The 21,738-nt window shown below is 42.2% G+C and overlaps 1 protein-coding gene across 3 annotated transcripts in view; it reads right to left on the minus strand.

Moving 5' to 3' along the window:
* Positions 1–21,738, minus strand: part of fignl2 (fidgetin like 2) — a 49,005-nt gene that overhangs the window by 6,510 nt on the left and 20,757 nt on the right. The window contains exons 1-2 of one of the 3 annotated variants that reach the window (XM_030732693.1): positions 9,312–9,404; positions 7,717–7,857 (exon numbers count right to left, since the gene is read on the minus strand). In XM_030732693.1, coding sequence (XP_030588553.1) covers positions 7,717–7,741 — 25 coding nt within the window. In that variant the 5' untranslated portion in view covers positions 7,742–7,857; positions 9,312–9,404. Of the gene's footprint in view, positions 1–7,716; positions 7,858–9,311; positions 9,434–21,738 lie in introns of those variants that run through there. The other 2 variants (XM_030732694.1, XM_030732696.1) reach the window with 2 other exon arrangements.

Consider the following 21,738-nt stretch of genomic DNA (forward strand, 5'->3'; position numbering starts at 1 on the left):
CCCAAAGCATCACCGAACCCACAGAGCATCACACCCACTGCAGTAAGATGTACAACAACAATATTGCACTGTGTTCACTTCTATTTTTACAAACATACTGAAGACATTGGCTTGTCCACACCCATATGACCACATTTATTATTTTTTTTTTGTAGTCTGATTTGCAGGTCTTTGTCCAGGCTGCAGAAACCATATATATGTCCTGCAGGCCCTACCCATCTGCAGCCCAACCAGTTTGTGAGCAGCCCCAATAATGGGGCCTGTGTGTGACAGAGATGGATGAGAGCCCAAGGGAGCTCATAAAACCTGCAGCAGGGAGGGAGGGATGGAAGAAGGAAGGGATGGAGGCAGGGAGGGGAAAGAGTGGACAGCAGGCACTTCGTCCTTTCTAAGCGGACTTGAACAGACATTAGAGGACTCAGTGAGGCAGGCTAACTGCTGTCCCCTCCATCATTAGAGTAGTTCCAATACAGGATGGTATACTACCCTGCTGACTGGAGTAATGACCAGCTGCCTGTAACTGAAAAACCAATTCTGTTAAATCTGAACATTATTATAACTCTTACAGAGTTATACGAGTGATCAGTCACCCCTGATGAAAACAGCAGGGTTGCTGTGCAGTTTAACATCCCATGCAATTAGATCTTTCCTTATGCTGGATTGTGGTTTTTAGAGTATTAGCACTCCACAATGAACTGAGCAAGCTCTAATCTACAGTTCTGCTTAAATCAGAGCCATCACGCAAGATTAATTCACTGGAGGGACATGGAAGAAACCTAAGATTAGAAGTAGGAAATAGGACAGTGTGGACATACTGTGGATAGTAGTAGTAGTGTGATGCTGGTTTGTGACATAGAAACATTAGCACTGCTAATACCACTGGTATACCAATATCACTGAACATGTAATCCAACTGCAAGTAAAACTGATGACACTGACATTTTTCTTTACCCACCACAATCCCATGAACTCTGTCTCATAAGAGAAGGATTATAGACTTAAATCAATATTTAAAAAAAAAAAAAAATGAATCCTGTTCTTCATTTTGTCAGTAAAGTTGCTCTATGGTTCAGATACAATGAGATTGGAAAATATGTAATATTTTCCATCTATTACCACTGATGCTGTTAAATTCCTAATGAATCGAAATCACTTGTGATGACACAGATAATGACATGGTTCTTCTATTGACCGATTGCCTTACTTGGCTGCAGGGAGGTTGATAAGAACCTTCTGTGTATGCATATGAAACTTCCCACTGTTTGTGTGTGTTCTTGGCCCCAGGAGAGACAGATGTTCTTCTGCTGACCGCCTTACTGTCTGTGCAGCCATTGTGGCGAACGACCATCCAGCAGACGTGCGCGGATCGGACAATCCAGTTGGCCCTGAGACAAAGCCTAAAGGATCCTATTGTCAGGGCCCTGTCTAATTATGGAAATCTTATTAATCTATTCAGCAGCAGTCTACTGACAGCTTTTGTGTCAGCCTGGGATTTATTGAGGGACCTGTGTGAGCTGCATCCTATTGTAGGAGTGCGTGATGAAGACAGTGGCATGGCTCACTTCAGCAGAGGCCAGCTTTCTTTTGAGGAGGCCCTAAAATTAAAATTAGACTACTTATGGCGAAGCGGGAGCGTGTGGGGAGTGCTGTGATTTCTGCCCTCAAATGCTCAGATCTGCCACCTGCAAAGTCACAGAGCCTCATGTTGACTGGCCGAAACTGAAGTAGCTTTTGGCCCCAAAAAGGCCGGTAGTGCTTTTGACTGTTGTGGTTTCCTATAAAATAAGTATCAGTGAGTGAGGTGAAACATTATCTTGGCTGGAAGCCGTGAGACAGAGGACTCCAGTGCCATTTCACAACTCCCCTGAGGTTGCTTTCCCCCTTCTCCCTTCCCAGCACTTTTGTTTTCCCGGCCTCGAGGAACAAAACGGACACGGATGCAACAAGCCTTCTGGGACAGTGGGCTATTAAACTGTGCCGACTGTGAAGAGGCCGTTTGTAAACAAGAGAGCTTTGGATCAATCTAATCTGGGATATATTCAGGGTTCAGCTCCACCCCATCCACAGACCAGAAAAAAATTAACTAAAAAATCTACTCAACACCTCCACTCTGGTGTAAACCTCCACACAAAAAGGCACAAATCAGGTAGAGCAGCATGCTTTTAAAAAATGCATTTAATATATTGCTCCTAATGTTTTAATATTCATAAATAAGACCTAATCTGATACAAATGATTGCTAAGACTGCAGAATTAAAGAGCATGCTTCCAAGTCTGGCCAACTATTCTACCTGAAAGTAAAATAAGCTGGGGAAAAAAAAAAAAAAAGATCTCAACATGAAGAAGTATACTTAATGCCTAAAACAAAATTCTTTCTATACCTTTAAACAAAAACAGAACACAGTGTCAAATTGTTTTGAGAATGCTGCTCCGGCGGTTGTGGCAGTAGGTCAGGAATTCAACTGAGATAACGTCTAAGAAAACGGCCACTTTAAAGAAGAAAAAACAAAAAGCTTGAAAGGGACGCAGTCACAAAGCAGAGCAGACTGATATTGCAAAGGGGAATGAAAGTGGAGAAGGGTAAAGTGTGACGGGCACTGTGTTTGCGCTGATAAATCACAAAGTTGATGCTCCGATGACTGCATCATTTGGGATGTATTCAGCAAGCACAAGCTGATCAATGAGTTACTGGATGAAACTCATGTTTTGACATTTATAAATATGTAAGAAACTCCTTCAGGAACCTTTAAAAACAGCTGCTCATTTTAGACTTAAATCCAATAAACTGCTTTGAATAAGAAATGCCGCAAATGATCGTCAGTTTAGGGCGAAAAGCAAGAAGCAACTGGAAATCTTTTATTTAGGTTTAGTATCTTGATTTGCTGCCCCTTAAGTCTTGTGTTCTCAAGTTCACTATGATTTATGATACTAATATCAAGCAGGACATTCTTTGTAGGCTGTGTGCCGCTGCATACTGCCGGTGTGTCGTAAAAACAACGATCTGAGAGGCCGGTCACATTTCACAGCCTAGCTGGTGGAGACGGAAGAAAATTGTCTCTGGATGTGCACTTTGGCACAAAATACACATTTTATCAGCCCTTGCAGAGTTTGTACCTGAAGATAGTGAAAGAGATAAATTCCTGCCATAAATGATGGATTATTTTGTACAATACTCATGTACATTATTACCCTACAGTTGCTGAAGAGCCTCTGTGATTGTGTGGGGTATTGCCAAAAAGCTGTTAAAAGGAAGGACAAGGTCAGCTCGAGACCCTCATCAGCCCACGTTAAAACGGGGATAATGTGCACACTGACCAGCGGGGATTATCATTTATCAGGCATGCATAATTGGGGACTGCTAAGGAAAATTATTATAAATCTAATTGTTAGTCACAGCCCTGCTATCACTCATATGAAACACAATCCCGCACTGAGCCTCTCGCTGCATCTGGCTCATCTGCTCTCTCTTCATGTCCCTAAAAAGATGTAATAACAGAAGAGTGCGGGAGCTCGGTTGGAGTTTTCACACCTGCTGCCCAGAGCGCGAGCAGACGCAGCTCTTTTCAAACACGCTTCACCAGTACACTCCCAGGAGGACAGAGCCCATCTCCTGCAGTGGCATTGAGGGATGTCCTCTGTGTGTGTGTGTGCGTGTGTGTGTGTGTGTGTGTGTGTCTTTGTACTTTCATCTTTCTGTGGATAGAGCTATCTGCACTCCATGCATCAGAATGACAGTTTGACTTACTCCTTTTTTGTTTCACCCTCCTCTGGGATTGTTCCAGGCCAGCTGTCAGAAGAGTTTTTGTCAGCGTGTGAAGCTAATATTACTTCATGAGAAGAAAAGGACAAAATTGTGTTTGGTTTTTTTTTTTTTAGACCTAATGGTAAAATTATACTGTCTTTGTAGTGAAATATAACCAGGATGAGTGACAATTATCCAACTGATATCAAAACAAAATAGTAAATTAGAGGCAGATGAATTTTCTGTGCTATTAAAAGTTGCTATTTTGCAAAGTGGATGGAGGGGAGCAGCAGCCAGACTACCCCATGGTATTTTGCTAAACATTGATTAATTGACAAACGTGTTTAGAATTGCTAATGATAGTGCAGCAAAATGCAAAGTCCCAACTGAGAGTGTGTTCCTTTTGCAGTCCTTTTCTCAGCACTCTCCTAAACTAGAAAGCCTCCAGAATAATTGCTGGATGCGTCACTTCATGCTCGTAATTTTAGAAACAACTCACCCATCCCCCGTGCCTGCTAACGCACGTCCACAACTGGCAGCGGCCCGTCCACCCCCCACCCGCCTTCCCTTCAAGAAAAACAGGGTCCCTATTTTCTGTGACTGCGGGCTGGCTTTAGGTCATTGTGTCCACTAATATATCAAAGAACAGCTGTCCTAGGGCTCTGTGATGACCAGTCACCCCTTCCATCTGGCTCACTCACCCAATCTCTTGCTCGGTCCATCTCCTCTTCAGCTCTGTCTTTTCCCTCCAATGTCCTATCTGTTTCTCTGCTTCTCCACCTCCCTTAGTCCCCCCTCAGTCCCCACTGAGTATCTTGCATTCCCCCCTTTTCTGTCCAAATCCCTCAGTCCCTTGGTGCTCTGAGCTTATGAACAGCTTTGGGATTTGTTGTTTTCTGTTAGTACATGCACACATTAGAGAAAGCTCATGTTGCATTCCACAGCCACTCTTCCCTTTCTAGCAGTGCTTTTTCTGGACACTATAATACAAACACCTACAAACACTTGAGACATGACAATTAAAGCATGTTATTTCTCAAGTGTAGTCATTTACTAATTAGCTCTGCCGGTGTGAAAGATGTGTCGCATTGTCGAGCTCTGAATTCTGCTGCCTCAGGAATCTGGTTCAGCGCTGCCATCCAAATGAGCCTCACCACCCTGCTTCTTAATTGGACCCTTAATGGGAGCGGAGGTCTCCTTAATGAGCTGATAAACCCATGGGGAGACAAACCACAGGGCCCGTGAACTCACAGGGCCTGGGTTCCTAACCTTTTTTTCTTGTGGACGTAGATGTATGCATGCAAACACACACAAACACTCACGCACGCACTCACTCTGGTGGCTAATTAGAGCCCATTCACACCCAAACTAATGATCCTAGCACTTATTCACACACACTTTAGCAGGCTGTGTGTTTACTCAAGGGCCTCACAGACCCCTCTACTGCACCACTCATACCACTCTGCCTACAATAGATATACACGCTGGCACAGCCCTCCAACCTGCTCCTTCAGGAGCTGGGATGAGATCTACTCCTTTTTTCTCCAAACAAAATGCTTCCATGACTTGCTGGAGTCATTCACAAAGACACTCACACAAAACATAAAAACAGAGCGCAAGAGAAAGGAGAGGGGTCAGTAAGAGGAGAGAGCTATAAAAACTGCCAGATCTGGGCTCTTATGTGTAGTCGCTCTGGGAGTGTGTGTGTGTGTGTGTGTGTGTGTGTGTGTGTGTGTGTGTGTGTGTGTGTGTGTGTGTGTGTTCTGTTTTAAAAGAAAAGGTATTGCTACACCAGCAGGGGCCCCCAGCAACAAGAGTTAGGGCACTCTTGGGTTGGCGGCCTGGGACTGATTTAAGAGTGTGTTTGAAGTGCAGATTACAGATTCTTTGCACCAAATCCCTCCAGGAGTATCCATGGCCCCTGGAATCTCTCTCAGGTTTCTCCTCAGGTCCGGCCATAGCTGTTAACCCCAGCTTGAAGTATTCTGGACTGGCCGGAGACAAGGACAAGGGCTGAGCATGTAATGTAATTCACTGTAGCATCAGATGCTCATGCACCAACTAAATATGACATCTTAATCATTAAGACTCAATATTTCTGAGGAAACCCCCCCCAAAAACGAAAGTTTACTGTGTGGGGGTGTACCTGTCTTAACCATGCATCACCTTGCTTGCACTCATACAAGGAGACCTGACTCTGAATCAACAGAAATGCCAACAGCAGGAGCCAGAAGCAGCACTGGGAGGCAGGAATGCTCCACATTCCCACAAAGGGGATTCCAGCATGGAGGTGAGAGTCTTCACATGCACTGCACATACTCAAAGTCCTTATCTAAAAGACAGTGTGCTACAGCATCATGAGCAAGCCCAGAGGCATGTTTGTGTGTCACGGGTCTGAGAATAAATGGTGCGCCTACCGAACACTGGTGCGTGTGCTCGTACAATCCCCTTTGTGAACTCTACATGTGCAAATACTAGCAGGCCGTTCTGAAATGAGCTCAACCCTGCAGAAAAACTGCAGAACAGAGTTGCACCACACATGAAAAACCATCAAGCTGTTGATGTGAGAAGATGAAAAGGAGCACTGTGTCCCCCGATTGCAACAGCAAAACACACAGGCACACAAAGGCTAGTACATAATGTGCTGGAAGAGTACTATGAAGGACCAGCAGTGTCTCATCTCTGAAGGCATGCTTACTATTCCACCATCAGTTTGCGACATTCTTAGTCGCACTGTCCATTTTAGCAGCGCTGAGTATAACGAGTCAGTGTGGACCCGCAGGGTTCAGGGAGCTGGTGGAGAAACCTGTTAAGCAGTCTTTAGTGGGAAGCAGCACATACATGTTCTTGCAAACACATGGGACATGAGCGCTATCTGAACAACTCAGCCTAATTCGGTTTTCAACTATTAACATAATTTTTAAAAAAGTTTTTTTTGAGCTGGTAATAGTTTATCCACTTGTCCACTTGTGAACGGACATATTTCAAAACAAAACAAGAGGTCAGCTACTTATTTGACTATTTAGAGGCTGAAATTTACAAAAAGCAAACAAATAGTCATGGTTGCTGTCAAACATCTGCTCGTGATGCTTTAATCAAACTCTTGTTTTCCAGTTTTGAATTCACACACCCACATACTCGCCTCTGCAACCTTTGCCAAATTTATAAACACAATCAAAAGTTCCTACAAACCATTTCCAAGTAATACTTTTTAAATTGCTCATTCTGGGTGATTTTTTCCTTTTTTTTTTTTTTTTTCAATTTCTTGTAACTGTCAAGCCAATAATGTTCCTTTGAGGCCAGTTACAGAGCTGGGAAAAAGGCGCGCTTGAGGACGAGGCCACGGAGGCAGCCCCATGCTGGCCAGCAAACAATGCTGTTTTGGAGAGCCAAAGCACTGGACTCTGACTCAAATGAAACCTGGTGGGAGGGTGCAAAGGGGGAGCCGAACACTGGACATGTTAGTTATTAGATCAGCATTGAAGAGAGAAGGAAAAAAAAGGAGGGAGAGCAGGAGGCAGCGCGCGCGCGCGCGTGTGTGTGTGTGTGTGTGTGTGTGTGTGTGTGTGTGTGTGTGTGTGTGTGTGTTGTATTGGTAAAATGACACTTTGAGAACTGAAGGGTTTCTGTAGCTTAAACCATCAGCCCTCCAACCTCTTCCTCTCCCCATCTGTGTCTTCCGTCTGCTGATGAAACATTCAGACAGGGCCTGTGCCTGGGGTTTAGCATTTCCACAGTGCACGTCAAGGAGGAGAAAAAAAAACACACAACCAAAAAAAAACACCCAAAAAAACAACAAAAAAAGAATCAGTTGCCTGTGCATTTTTCATTCTGTTTGCAAACTACAGAACACACAGTATTCACTCCTGCTTTTTTTTTGGAACGGAGACTCATTGATTAAGGCAAAGTCCGAGCCGGTGAAGTGAGGCTGTTTGGTGAGCAGAGTAGATATAGAGAAGGGTATAGTGTACTCACTATAGGGGACAATAGGACTCAGCATTCTGTGGAGCTGGTCTCAGTAAGGAGGAAGGCTGTTTTGTGAATGCCAGCTAAGGTTAGTGCCCATCCGGCTGTAGTCCATCACTGGCATGAGCTTGCACTGACAACAGAACAGCCCTGAGAGAGTGAGAGAGAGTAAGAGAGAGAGAAAAAGAGGTGAGGTAGTTACCGACTGCTGCACTGTGTGTGTGGACACTCACATGTCAACCAACACTTGCAGGCAAGCTCAGAAGGGAATACACATGCAACCACACGGATCGGGATTGAACCAGAGTTTGACAGAATTATTGATGAACCTGAGAATCCTATCAGTTTAACAAAAACAAAATTCACACTTACATAAAACACACACACACACACACGCACACACACACACATGCACACACAGTCTGCCAAATTGAGGCACACAAGGGCGTTCATTATAGGCAGGCATTAAGCTGATTGTGAAGCTGCATCCAGCCTCTAAAGTGGGCTTTCTAAATCTGCCTCACAAAGACTCATGCATACCACTGCTCTGTGCACTGGGGCAATAAAGACTGCATTCTTAGGACAGAGAACACTTTTGGAGCTGTACGAACAAAATGCAGAGGAAAACATGTTTCCTGTATGGACAAAGTTTCTCCTTTTAAGCTGTCTAAACAAATCAGACTCAGCTGTGAAATGATTTAAAGTGGATTTCTAATGTGGAAATCTAACTATAACCAGATATTTATTGTCTGTCTACTTTCAAAGATAAAGCACAATAAATGACACCAAATCTCCATTGTGGTTGTAAAGTCAAGGTGTGAGAGTCGCATACACAGATTAAACCAGCTTAATCTTCCAGTTTCTGTTATCCTCATATGGAGCACCTCTCTGAGCAAGATTGTGCAAATAAAATAATTCCACAAAAGCATATTTTTCATAGCTGCCATTTGTAATATTTCAGCTTTGTGCGAAAGCCAATTTTCTCTTCTTAAATTCTGAATACATTTTTAGAATCTACATTGCATTTATTTTTAAAAAAAAATCATATTATACAATCTGTAACAATATGTAAAACTAATTCTTAAACACTGGTGTTTTTTACTTAATGCTGTGTTAATACTTCTGCAACAGTCGGTCTGCTTTAAACACCAAGTATATCCCAGTTTACAGTCACTCATGTACTGTTCACATGGAAGATAAATTACGCAATGACCGCAAGGCTATCTCTGGACACCAACAGGCTGCACGTACAACACAGTATCAGACTACAACCCACTCTGCTCCAACTGACAGTCAACTTTTACCACTCAGCCCAGAATAACATCTACACTACAGCAGCAAACCACAGTCTCCACTTAAAACACTGCGCCCTGCCCCTGCACAGGTCAGAGCGAGGCTGAAAGGAGAAGGCAGAGTTGGGAGCTTTAGTTTTCTCAAGGAAATGTCTCATGGTCAGTGGCCAAAGAGGAGAGCCGTTTCAACACGCTCGGTTCCCATCTTCCACCAACTTCAGCCGGCCACCAGAGCCAAGTCAAATAGCATGGATAGCAGTGGGTTGTGACAGCAGATAAACACATAGATGCAGAGAAGACAAGCAGTCTTACCTATTCATGCCTGCATGCCCTCCATCAGATCTGAAAGCGCTAGGATAATCCCTGGAGCAGACCAGACCCGTGTGTGCACTGCTATGCTTTTTTTCCCCACATATGGGACACAATTCAGCTCTCTCTTTCTCTCTCTCTCTCTCTCTCTCCCTCCCTCCCTCACTAGTGACAGAGTGAGCACTCAGCTCCCCTCCCCCATGGATCTCCCATCCCCCTCTCCCTCCCCTCCTTCTCACTCTTTATGCTAAAAGTATTTAAGTAGGAAGAGAGATAGAGAATAAGGGGAGGGCAGCAGGGAGGGTGTGGAACTGACCAATCATCCTCTGAAGGAGAGAGAGCATGAAGGTGCTCACACTGAAACCTGGACACAGAGGACAGTGGAGAGTTTTTATATGGAGAGAAATGCCCAGGGTAAGTTTGGATCGGCACAGGAGGATTAAGAAAGGGCAACAGTGGTCAAATTGCTGTAAAAACACACTGAGGAACAATCTTATTTCTTCTCTGGCTGAGTGAAACATACTTCAAAAATGATCCGTGAAAAATGCTTATTACTAGTTAAGAAGAAAGTATTTACATAAACACTCAAAAGCAGAAAAATGCATCCTAACATGTATGAGTGTATTGTTAATTTCTGTTTCTCAGCCAAGCTCTGCAATAGATGCCTTCCAAAGATTCCTAAGCTGCCACACCCACACAACACATCTTCTGCATGTAAGACGAGGAAGACAATGTGGTTTAGCAAGCAGCCGGCTGGTTTGGAGGCATTTACTCATCAACAGTTACCTCAACCACACACCCACATCCCAGAAGACCTGCCTTCACAAAGCCTTGATGTGGGACCGTCGTACCAGACATGACCATACCATTCAGCACATTACAGACAGGGCGATCTTGTGAACAAATATCCCCCCTAGTGTGTGTAAGCTGTTTAATCAAAATAATGTTTTTAAGTGCTAAAATATAATTATTGTTGTCCATAAATTTCAAGTGTAATGTTTTACAAAACAGCTGAAAAAAATGACGTTTTAATTAAGATGCTAAATTAGAGTTATTTACTTACGTTCCTGAACAAAAAGAAAAGAAAAGAAAAAGAAAGGAAAAATCTGTTTTAGTGGTTAAATGTTATGATTAATTTCTGAGAAATCCAGCGTGCCGGCTCAAGTTTGGGTATAAAAATGTCAATTTAGTTTGTTAATTGCCTAATAAATAATAAAATGTTTAGTTTTAAAACAAGCTTTTAGGCAGATTTCTAAAATATTTGTTTTCTTGAGCACCATATTTGCACATACAAAATTTATTGCATTATGTGTTGTATTAGATGAATAAAACTAAGTTTTTTTTAAAAAGTTGACAAAGAATTAAATCAAAGAACACAAATTAACTGAAATGGTGTAGGCTGAATGTTATTACAGCTAAACTTCTTACAGCGCATTTTTGATTAATAGATTTCACTAAAACAAAGATCAAATAAACTAAAATAAAAAAACAAGGAAAAAATGAATACTTCTTACACAGTGCTAATCATACTTCAGTTGTATATTCACTGCTCATTTTGAAACATTTTGAAAATGTGTACAGTGAACTAATCTTCTCATCACAACTACTGAAATATTTAATTTACAACATTAAGAATATTGAAAAATAAAATAAGAGTGCAATCTCCATTAAAGAAAGTCTAGGGTTGGAAAAATGTGCCAGGCTTGTGCAAAGTAATGACAGGCTATCATTTACACTGAAACATAAAAACCTATGATCAGTGAAATGAATAACACTGGATCATCAGATAACAATCCTAGCGGATCCAACAGATGAATGCTAGGATATTCATCTGTTATTCTGACACATACCCTGACCAGACAATGTGCCACACCACACCATGGAAACTCTCAGGAACAGATCTAAGGATCATGATATAAGTAGGACCCAAGGCCTTAACCCTTCCTTCAAACTTCTCAGATTCCAGCATGCAACCCACAATGTCACAAAGGGTGAGAGCTGTTTTGATGAGCAGACCGTCCCAGTAGAAGGCAGGTGGGATTAATGTTGTGGCAGACATGAAAAATATTTTCCAATATGCTGGTTTCAGACCCACTATCTACATACCAGCAGAAAGTGTATCCCAGCTGTACAGAAATGATAAACAAACCATTCAGAACCCCAGATGCATCAATTTCGCTCTAATCGAACATTATTGCAGTGGGACTGAAATTTAACCACGTTTGAGGGGTAGTCGAGAAATGCGTAATCTACTATAATAAAGACAACAAATCCCACCACACTACAAAAATTGCCAGAAGCAAAAATAGAGCCAAAGGCAGTGACTCAGCCTCTAAACTCCCAATCCCAATCAAGCATCCCAATCCAATCAAGCATCTGGGAGATGCACCAGAACAGACCCGATCTACAGAAGCCTTACTCGGCACAGGACCCAAACATCTGTTGCCATTGTCCTGGTCCCACACACCCTCAGAGTTCCTGTGTCCATACCCCAATGGATCAGAGCCTTTTTGGCAGCCTTAGGAGAGACCTACATAAAACTAGGCAGATGGTTTTAATGTTGTGGCTGAGAGGTGTATATTCCAGTCACTTGTAGCAGAACCAGCTGCACTGCCCGTAAGCAGCATCCAGTGAACTCCTCAATAAGTAAAGTCAGTAAGCAAAGTTTATTTATGTAATGCTTTTCATGAACAAACGTCAAAGTACTTTATAATGTAAAATAAGTTTGCACAATTAAAACAGTATAAATGGATAAAACCAATTACAGCAAACCTGCACAGGTTGGTCTTAAGCTTCACCAGTGTCCAGTGTCTTAAGTCCAGTAGAAGAGAGTTCCACAACCTCAAAAGCACAGTCCCCACAGTCCAGTGGTACCTGGACCGAGGTACCACTGACAAGCACTGATCATCTTACCTCAGATACCTAGTAGTTATATAATGCATGGAGAAATTCACTAATATAAGGCATCTGGCTATGAAAAGCTCTGAAGAAAATCACCAAAATCTTAGAACTGAACGCTGAACTTGATGGGGAGCCAGATTAAACAGGACAGAATTGGTGTCACATTAGAGAGAAGCCTCGCAGCAGCATTGCAGACCATTTGTAAGTGAGCCAGCCGGCAAAGGAATCACAAATCACAATAACTGAGCAGTGACAAAATAGAAGCATGTATAATCATTTCCATTCCAGATAGAGACGATATATTTGACGGGCAGTGTTCCACAGATGATTAAAAAAAAAAAAAAAAAAAAGTTTGCACAAGACAGCTAACATGTTTATGAAAAATTGAACTCTCGATCAAAAGTAACAGCCAGATTTCTCACAGTTAGGAGAAATGAAGATGAAACGAGGGCCAAGACAAAAAAAAAAAAAAAGGAATGGTTTGTAGTGACTGAAAGAGATCTGTCCTTATCCTCATAGCCTGTTTTGTTCCACTCTGTGCATGCTGTTGGAAATTGTTTTTATTCCTTAAGTTCTGGAAAAAAAAAACACTTCTTATTACTAAAGTGTAACCATGCTATTCTGCAGCTGATTTATATAATAAATAAAAAATAATCACACATCAGAAAGGATGTATTCCTGCCCTTGTATGTTTTTGTTGCTGACTGAGTTTCTGCTTTAGAGAACAAAACCCATCCATCCATTCTCTTCTGCTTATCCTGTTCAGGGTCGCGGGGGGGTTGGGGCCTATCCCTGCTGACATAGGGCGAGAGGCAGGGTACACCCTGTACAGGTCGCCAGCCTGTCGCAAGACCAACACAGAGAGACAGATGATCATTCACACCTATGGGCAATTTAGAGTGACCAATTAACCTAACCCCAGTAACTGCATGTCTTTGGACTGTGCGAGGAAACCCACGCAGACACATGAAGAACATGCAAACTCCACCCAAGCCACTTTTCCACCGCCGGGGTTCCGATGCCGGTGTCGTTGCCCGTGCTGTTCCCAAAAGAAAACCGCTGAAAGGTTCAAATACTGGCACCGGCACCGGAACCCCGTCGGTGGAAAAGCGGCTACAGAAAGGCACGGGCCAAGGTGGAATCGAACCCAGACCTTTTAGATGTCATTCTAGCTGTGAGGCAGCAGTGCTAACCACCATGGCACCGTGCTGCCGTAGAGAACAATATTAAAAAAGGAAAAAAAAAAGGAAAAAATAACCAAATTGTACTATTGTTTTGGTAAAAATGAAAAAACCTACTGCTTTAAAATTTCTGATGCATTTTTGATTAAATATTTGTCACTCAAATGTTTTGCTGTTTAGCTCATGGTCAGGTGCTGCTTCATTTACTCACTTTTCATCTCTCTCTCTCTCTCACACACACACACACACACACTCTCACACAGCTGTTGGGCTGTTTTTAGCACCACATTGAGGGCCACATGGCTCAGTCATCTCCTCCTGTTACACAGAGCCACTACTCCACTCAAGCTTCCCCGCTGCACTGCCACACATGTTGCAGCATGCCACACACACACACACACACACACACACACACAGCCACAAATATTCATATAGAAATTAGCAGGCACAGTCACCAGGCAGGCTTGAACTAGAGAGGGACACTGATCACAATAGGTGTGCATGGACTTTATCACATGAGAGCATTAGAGAAAGTGTTGGCCCAGAAGATGGTGTGCGTAATCATTATACTGTACTGATGCCATTACAGCTCATTATGTTGTTAAGTGATATAACGCTGTCATGTTTATCACTGGTGAATAATTGCAGTCAAAAACATTATTCTGATGTTACCATTCTGTTTAATACTTAAATCTTGAGACAAAAAACAAAAAAAAAGAGAAAAAAACCCACGAGAAATCCCACATATTACCAAGAAATCCCTCCTTATTAGTAAAACAGAAAAAAAAAAAACCTGTCCATTATTAACTTTTACAGCCAATGTCCTGGTTACAGTTTACATGAGAAGCATGTAAATGTCTTGTATACTGCTTTTAAGTTCCCTGTTAGGCCTTCCTGTATCAAAGCCTTAGCATTCATTTTAGTGAGTACAGTGATATAACCGGGGGGGGGGGGGGGGGGGGGGGGGGGGGTCTCATTTGAACCATGCGGTTTGAGCTTTTTTAGGAGATGCTCCGGTGGTCAGTGACATGGCTTAAATTGGAATGTAGTGCAATAAACCCATTGGAGGAAACACTGCAACTCATTAGTGTGGTTACAAAACTTACCACACCCAGGGAGTCCCAGTTCAGAACCACAATTAGACTAAGACTTTTTTCCCTAATATGGGATCCTAAATAGATTTGCTAATGGTGCCTTTGTGGGGGAGGGCATTAAGTAAGGGTACAGTTGAGTAGGGACGTTGAAAGCAGACAACTGGCGCTCCCTCTATCATACTATTGCCTTATTAGTGCTGAGGCAGCAGTGTGTGGACACAGGCAGCATGCTGAGTCCAGCACTACTGCAGCACAAAGACTTCAGGGCCCCAGGACTTGAAGCAAGCCAAAAACTGAAAGAAATAACACAGAGTGTAACAATGAAAAAGAGCAGGCATTATCTGCACGGACCAGTTCCCATGTCACAGCGGAGTTTGACAGGTGCCATTCTGCCTCCACAAACATGCATTGAGATAGGTCTGCACACCTGTGACAGTTTGGGCCCCCAAAATCTCAGAAGGCTTTCTGTGCAGTACAAAGTAAGGAACATGGGTTACTGTGAGGGCTCGGAAGACGCCCGGTGGGTGAAGGTTAATAGAAAGATATAAGAGGTAGACAAAAGAGCCGTGGCGGTTGAAATTACTCCTGAATGGACAAAGGGTACAGGTCAACACACTAGTATTTCACCTCATATGCCAGCTCAACACTGCCATTCAGTAGGCTGTTTGCCCCAGTGATGAACTGTGGTAGCAGGTCAGCCTTTTTTCATTGAGCCAAACCGTTGAATCAGGCTTACATTTAATTTGATTAAATGAAAATCTGCATGCAGAGCAGCCACACGGGGTGATTAGCCAAGCAACATGTCACATTTAACAGCTGCATGGACAGAAATCAGCTCCTGAGACAAAGTCAGTCAAAGTTGCAGTTCTACTGAGGGCATACAGCAGGCGAGACATCCCTCACTTCTTCACAATTAACCCCTCAGTGCTGACATGATCAAGGAGTTATGTGGACTGGGCAAATACTGACAGTAGGGCCACAGTGAACAACATGTTTCCTGCCACTCACATTACTGACAACATTCCAAAAATGGAACATTACTAAGAATATATGGTGGTGTTATTATCAACGACCATTACTGTTGACTTTTCTTTGTTTTTCCTGACTATTTTTGAGCCCAACATGTCATTAAGTACTCACTGAAAAAACTCTTTAGCCACTAATCTTCCTTCTTAAAACACGTTTGCCAGCTGTCATGGAGAAAATTCAGTGAACTTCAGAGAGAGCTGAAGTCAGACTTTAACCAGCACAAAGTCTGATTTTTCACCTTTTTCAAGAGCTGCTGACACTGACTCGACTGAAGATCACACTGATATTAAATTTTCAGAGTATTTGAAAAATGTTAAATATTGTTGACTGGCAATTACTTTCCCAGTAGAGATAATAAAGAAGTTTTATTTTCAAGTCTGAAAAAGAAAAAAAAAAACAACACTGCAAACAGGCAGTAAATAAATGCTTTGGGATAAAGAGGAGTGTGCCTCAGGTGTGACATCAGGAAAGAATTTATTTATATGACTGTGTAAATTGGCCAGACCAAAACATTACTTAAAGTGGACCTATTAGGCTTTCTGTTATTTTATCATGTGTATGAATGGTTACAGAGGATCCTCAAATCAAACATGTCAGCAATCCCTATGAGCCAAAGGTTTAGGGTTCAGATTGCTCTAAACACTCAGCTTCAGACAGATTTTTTTCCCCTCTATATGGTGCCAGAGTGAGAATATACCTAATATGGTCATTTCAAGCACACCACTCTGGCTGTGAGCACAAAAGCATTTCCCACTGGCCCTTCAAGACATCTGTTTGCAAGGAGCAGCCAATCAAAAGAAAGCTGGCTTAAAGGGAGGGTGGCCTTCAAGTTAGAGGAGCTAAAACGGCTTTTCTTTTTTTTTTCCAGACACAGGTTGAACTGAGCTTCTGCACACCATGGCTGTGTATAAGATGAATTAGGATTATTTTTGACTGTGAATTATGCAAAGCTACTCAGAGAGAAATGATCAGGTCCTCTTTCAGGGAAACTGAAAATCCAAACACATTGGTCTACCTACATGACATAAAAGAAAACAACAAAAAAAATAATTTTTTGCTGTTTCTATTTTTAAAGCATATATTACATTTCCTGTATTCTCCTTCCTGTGGCAGAATCTTCAAGCTCAATAAGACTTGACTTTTTGAGGAAACCAATAAGTTTTTTTTTTCCTTTTCCAGATTGAGTTTGCAAGCGTACATACATATGCTGAGGTGTATAACAAACGCAGATGCCTTAAGTATCTACAAATCATCCGAATGTGCATGTGTTTGTATAGTGATAATCAGTTCCAGGCTTACAAAACTGGCCAATATCTTTTCATTAGGGCAGAGGAGTGAGTGCTGGAGCTTTGACTGAGATTACGGTGGACAGAGAAACTCTACCCCAACCCCAGTTGTCCTGAAGACGGGTGGCTGAGGGGGAGAGGGGAAGGGGGTGTCAGTGGGATTATTAGTGGGAGGTTCAGCTGTTTATTATTCCAATTCTATCTCTAACAGCTGAAAATTGGAGAATTAGGCAACAGCCCCGAGCAACCTAGGGATCAATGCAGAGGGGTTAAACCCTGTGGCAGCGCTGCACACACTGACAGCGCTTTCAGATACTGACACAGCACATACACACACCCCACACCGCAGAGGGCATTCACAAAACTTAACAGACACATCAGATTTACCGCTCTGAAGTGATAAGACACTCACGGGTTTCACAGGTCGATGAATAGCTTCACACTTCAGGCGTGGGAGAGCCTTTGAAAAGCATAAGGATATAGTAGATGGTTACGGCTTTAGAATTTGGTGAAATTTTAATCAGTGTCTCTTTTCAAGTGAGAGCCATGTGCCTGCAAAGCTTCAAATACAAGCTAACGTCCTGTGTGTATTAAAAGGCTTATAAAAGAAAATATCTACTCCTCTGTACAGCTGGCCTCTCCTAACCAAAGGGTAACTACAAAGAAAGCCAACCAAACACTCTTTAAGCATGTTAAAATAAATAAATAAAACAGTTTGGCCATCTCTAAATACATCCTGTACACATGTGGACTTTCTCTGCAACTGGCATGAACCTGTAGTGTCAGAGGGCCTGTAGTCACGTCCATGCATGTTGTTAATCTAGAGAGGGTCATGTGGCACTGGGAACCTGGAAACCTGAACTTTCCACACCATGCAGGCATGCACTCTGATGGCATGGAAACAGAGCTCTGGACATATGGAGGTCAGGGAGTTGAATTTAGATTTGAAATTGGTTTCAGGTTCAGGCTGTGCCGTTTAGGTTGGTTATTGTGGTGGAGGGGGACAGAGGACACCAAGTAGACAAAATAGAGAGAAAATAGAGCTCTGAGCTGTAATTAAATACAATGAGATAATCCGCTGGCTGCAGGACCCAACTCTAGTTACTATCACTAAATGTGTTTTTCCTGGCTCAGAATGAGCCTTTGGGCATCGACTGCACACAACCATGAGTGCAATTGTTTTGAGGAAAGTAAATGTTATGAGTTTGTGCTGATGCCATAACTTTTTCCAGTGACTTTTCTTGTCATTTCTGACTGTTAATTGATAGATCAAATACAGATCCTGCATGATAGATCAGTGACTTGTGGTTGCCAATTGGCAAAATAATTTGTTTTTGTTAGGAAAAAAAAAATAGAAAAGTAAAAGCTGTGTAGGGGAAGCATCAAAAATTTCCATATGGAAGGAAAATCCTTGTGATTGGATCTCAGCACCCTCACTGTGCAGCACTAACTATGCAGCTTTGTGTGTCTGTGTGAAGTACTGTGATATATAGCTATCATTTTCATCCTCTGAATCTGAGACATGCTTTTAATCAAAAAGGGGAAGAAAAAAAATCACTAATATATCTAATTACATATGCCAGAGGCACATATTTTTTATATCCTACAAATGAGGGCAGTTTTATCAAAAATGATAACTGATGCAAAACAGAGACTTGCTTACTGAGGCAGGTTGTAACTTGATGCTACAAGTCACTGACATTAATTTGCAAAATTGCTTACTTAATGAAGATGATTTCCTTAAATAATGGCATGCATTTATTCACTGCGAATAGGTCAGCTTTAAATTGCATGAATGTATTCATGATTTAAAATTTCTTCCAGTAAATTTAGTCTTTTGGCAAAAGGCTGAACATTGACTCATAACATGCATTTTGAGCCTACTCAGCTGGTAGAAAGTAAGTTTATGCATGTACCTGATTCACAATCGCAGAATGTTGCAAATAAAAGCCAAAAAGTCAACAGATAAACCTGCAGCTTGTTTCTAAAAAATAATTCAGGAGGATGCTGATCACATTACCGCTACCTGGCAACTAGCATGGTACAGTTATGTTTGAATAAAATCTCAATTATGACTCAACCATACCAGCAGCTTTTGATAAATTTGTTTGTGACAGAAAAGACTGAGAACACTGACTGAAACTGATTTCATGCATGCAGTGCAGGTATGAGAAAAATATGTGTTTGCAATCTGCTTGCAAACCAAATGGTGTGATTGCATCCAGTATGACATCACAGCGAGGAAATGCAGGCAATCAGTTTTACAAATAAGATCATAAGAAAGGTACTCTGTGCGTGCATGTGTGTTGGAGTGCAATAAATAATGGAGTATGGGGAATGGCAAAGGCAAATCAGGAGGGTCGTAACACCCCCCCACCACACACATGCTATATTTTTTTTTCCTCACATATCCACTGCTTGGTTTCCAAAAGGTTTTCTATGCTTGGATCTGTGTGATGTCAAAGAGCGGAAATATCTTTTCTATTGTCATCCTAAAATAATGGCCTAAGTCATTTTTAATAAAATTTAAATTTTTGTCTAAATCATAATTTTTTTCAATATTGGGTTCAGTTTTTTTGTGTTTTCTGAAATATCTGAAATAAAAATTACTTATTATTTCAAGAGGGTTAGGTTATGATAATCTCATGCACACAGCTCTGCCTGTGAGCAACCCCCCACCCCCACCCACAATCTCATAAGGACTGATCTGAACTGTGAATTAGGCAACTAGTATACTCCAAGGATAAAAATATGCAGCTGGAAGTGAGCTCCTTTGTACAAAGTCTCTGATTTCTGATTGAAATTATCTCAATTTGCCTAATTTGTAGCAAACGAGTGGCCAATTAGTGTCCTGCCTTCTGCAATCTCTAATCAACCAAGACCCATTCCTAAACCAAACTGAGTGTGTCCAGTACTGAGGAAGCATCAGAAGCAAACCATTTTATTTTTTTATTTACTTTATTTTTGCTGTTGACTACACGTGTGAATGAACAGCTTTCAGACAAGAATCCCAGCCCGATTCTCTCAACACGCATGTGTGAAAACAGCTTATGTAAAGAACTAAATTAAATGGGATAAATGTGGTACTAATGGGTCGATCATAACCCTACTCCAATTTTCTAAACTCTGGCTAATGAAATTTTGTAATGACTGGCAGAATGTTTTCTGCTCTGAACTGGTGGACAGGCTCAGGCTCAGGAAAGGGAATTAGTTTCCCCGTGATGTGATTGTCACAGGCTCCAATAGTTCATGTTGGTCTATTGGTCCCTCTATTTTCCCCTCCATCAACAGAGGCTGGTAGGGAGCTAATGGCTATTCTCCACTCCTTATTAAATCTTTTCTCCAGGGACTAACTCGTGCCCAATGTTCAGGGAAACAGGGGCAACAGAGCGGGGCATGGCTCACCAGGGTGTCTTTTCTAAACTGTCCAGCCTGTTGGAAAAAAAAGACCTGGATAAAGCAGGAGCCTGGTGAAAGCTGCCTGTTGTCCACCTAATCCTGGCCATGGCCTCGTTTCCATTGACAACGCAAACCTGAACAATGCTCTCTTTCAAGAGTCGCTCTCTTCACTGACACACTGACATACTAACAACAGAAGACACTTGAGAAATGGAAAAACCTTGTCCCTGTGATTTCTTCACAAAGATACAGGATGAAGCAAATGTAAATGGCTGTTTGAAATACATCAAGTTTCATCTAACAAAAACCTCAGAGCAGAAGCGTAAAGCCACAGACACACAGGAGGGGTCTTTCATATCTTCACTGATGAATAAAATAAACAGAAGCAAAGGATAAGCAGGGTGTACCAGACCAAAGGGTGAAATACGCTTCAGTGTGTGGTCTGTTATAAAATGATTTCTCTTCTTTGAGATCAGCTTTCCTCACCTTGCTTTTTCCTTTCCTTTGAACACATTTGCTGACCAACAGAAAAGGAAGATGAATGCTTCCATTTCAGATGCTGAGCCCCCCCACCCCCCACCCCCCAACTCTCATCTTCTGCCATCCAGATTTCACATTAAACTTGTAATAGCATACGAGCCTGCAAGGCACGATTCTCATTCAGGTATGCCATGTTATATGAATGAGAGTTGGTGAAATGCCAATATTTATGCACATACATTCGCATTCTGAGCCTCTCTCATCATTGCATCTACTTCGGTGTTAAAGGAAGAGCAGCTGTCACTTGATACATCAAATTATACTGAGGAATGCACAAATGCATGTGCGTCTACTACAAATCACAGCCACGACATATACAACCACACCACACTGTCCAGATCCAGGTTACTGTGAAATAAGCTTCGCACTACTGCTCGCCACAGCGCTATCCAACCGGCTAGCTGTGCAGCCAAAGCTACAGTTGTGAAGGTCAACTGTCAGAGTATGAACTAGGCTGTGGCCATCTGGCATCCCAAGAAGAAAGGGAGAGAAAAGAGACACATCTCTGAAGGACACTTTCTATCCTCTCCTGTGCTCTAATTCAATAGTTCTGACAGGGTAGTGGTGTCCCAGTGTCTGCCAGCCCAGTAATCTCTGTGTAATTGAGTTCCCAATCGGCCATCCATCAATAATGCATCTGGTTCCATGTGGGAAGAGACGACCACATTGCTCCAGCCCTCTGCATGAAGGAAGGAGACAGGATTCCGCTACGACTGGCCAGAGGTATCTATTACTTCCTGGAGTTCACTCACAACTTTGCTGGTTTGTCTCGCTCCCAACATTATAATCTCCTTCAAAAACCGGTTTGTTATATCTGATAGCTTGTTGGTGGAGGGTGGTTAAGATTGCATTGAAATGTAATCAGCCCACGTATAGAAATGATTCACCCAGCTCAGTAATGTGTCGTGTGCAGCATTATGATGGAAAACGAATCAGTGCAAAAAGATACTGAAGCACTTCCACAAAGGACTTGACAGTGTTCAGTAAAGCTTTATTCAAA

Source organism: Archocentrus centrarchus, chromosome 7 (assembly GCF_007364275.1).
Source record: "Archocentrus centrarchus isolate MPI-CPG fArcCen1 chromosome 7, fArcCen1, whole genome shotgun sequence".
Taxonomy (NCBI): Eukaryota; Metazoa; Chordata; class Actinopteri; order Cichliformes; family Cichlidae; genus Archocentrus; species Archocentrus centrarchus.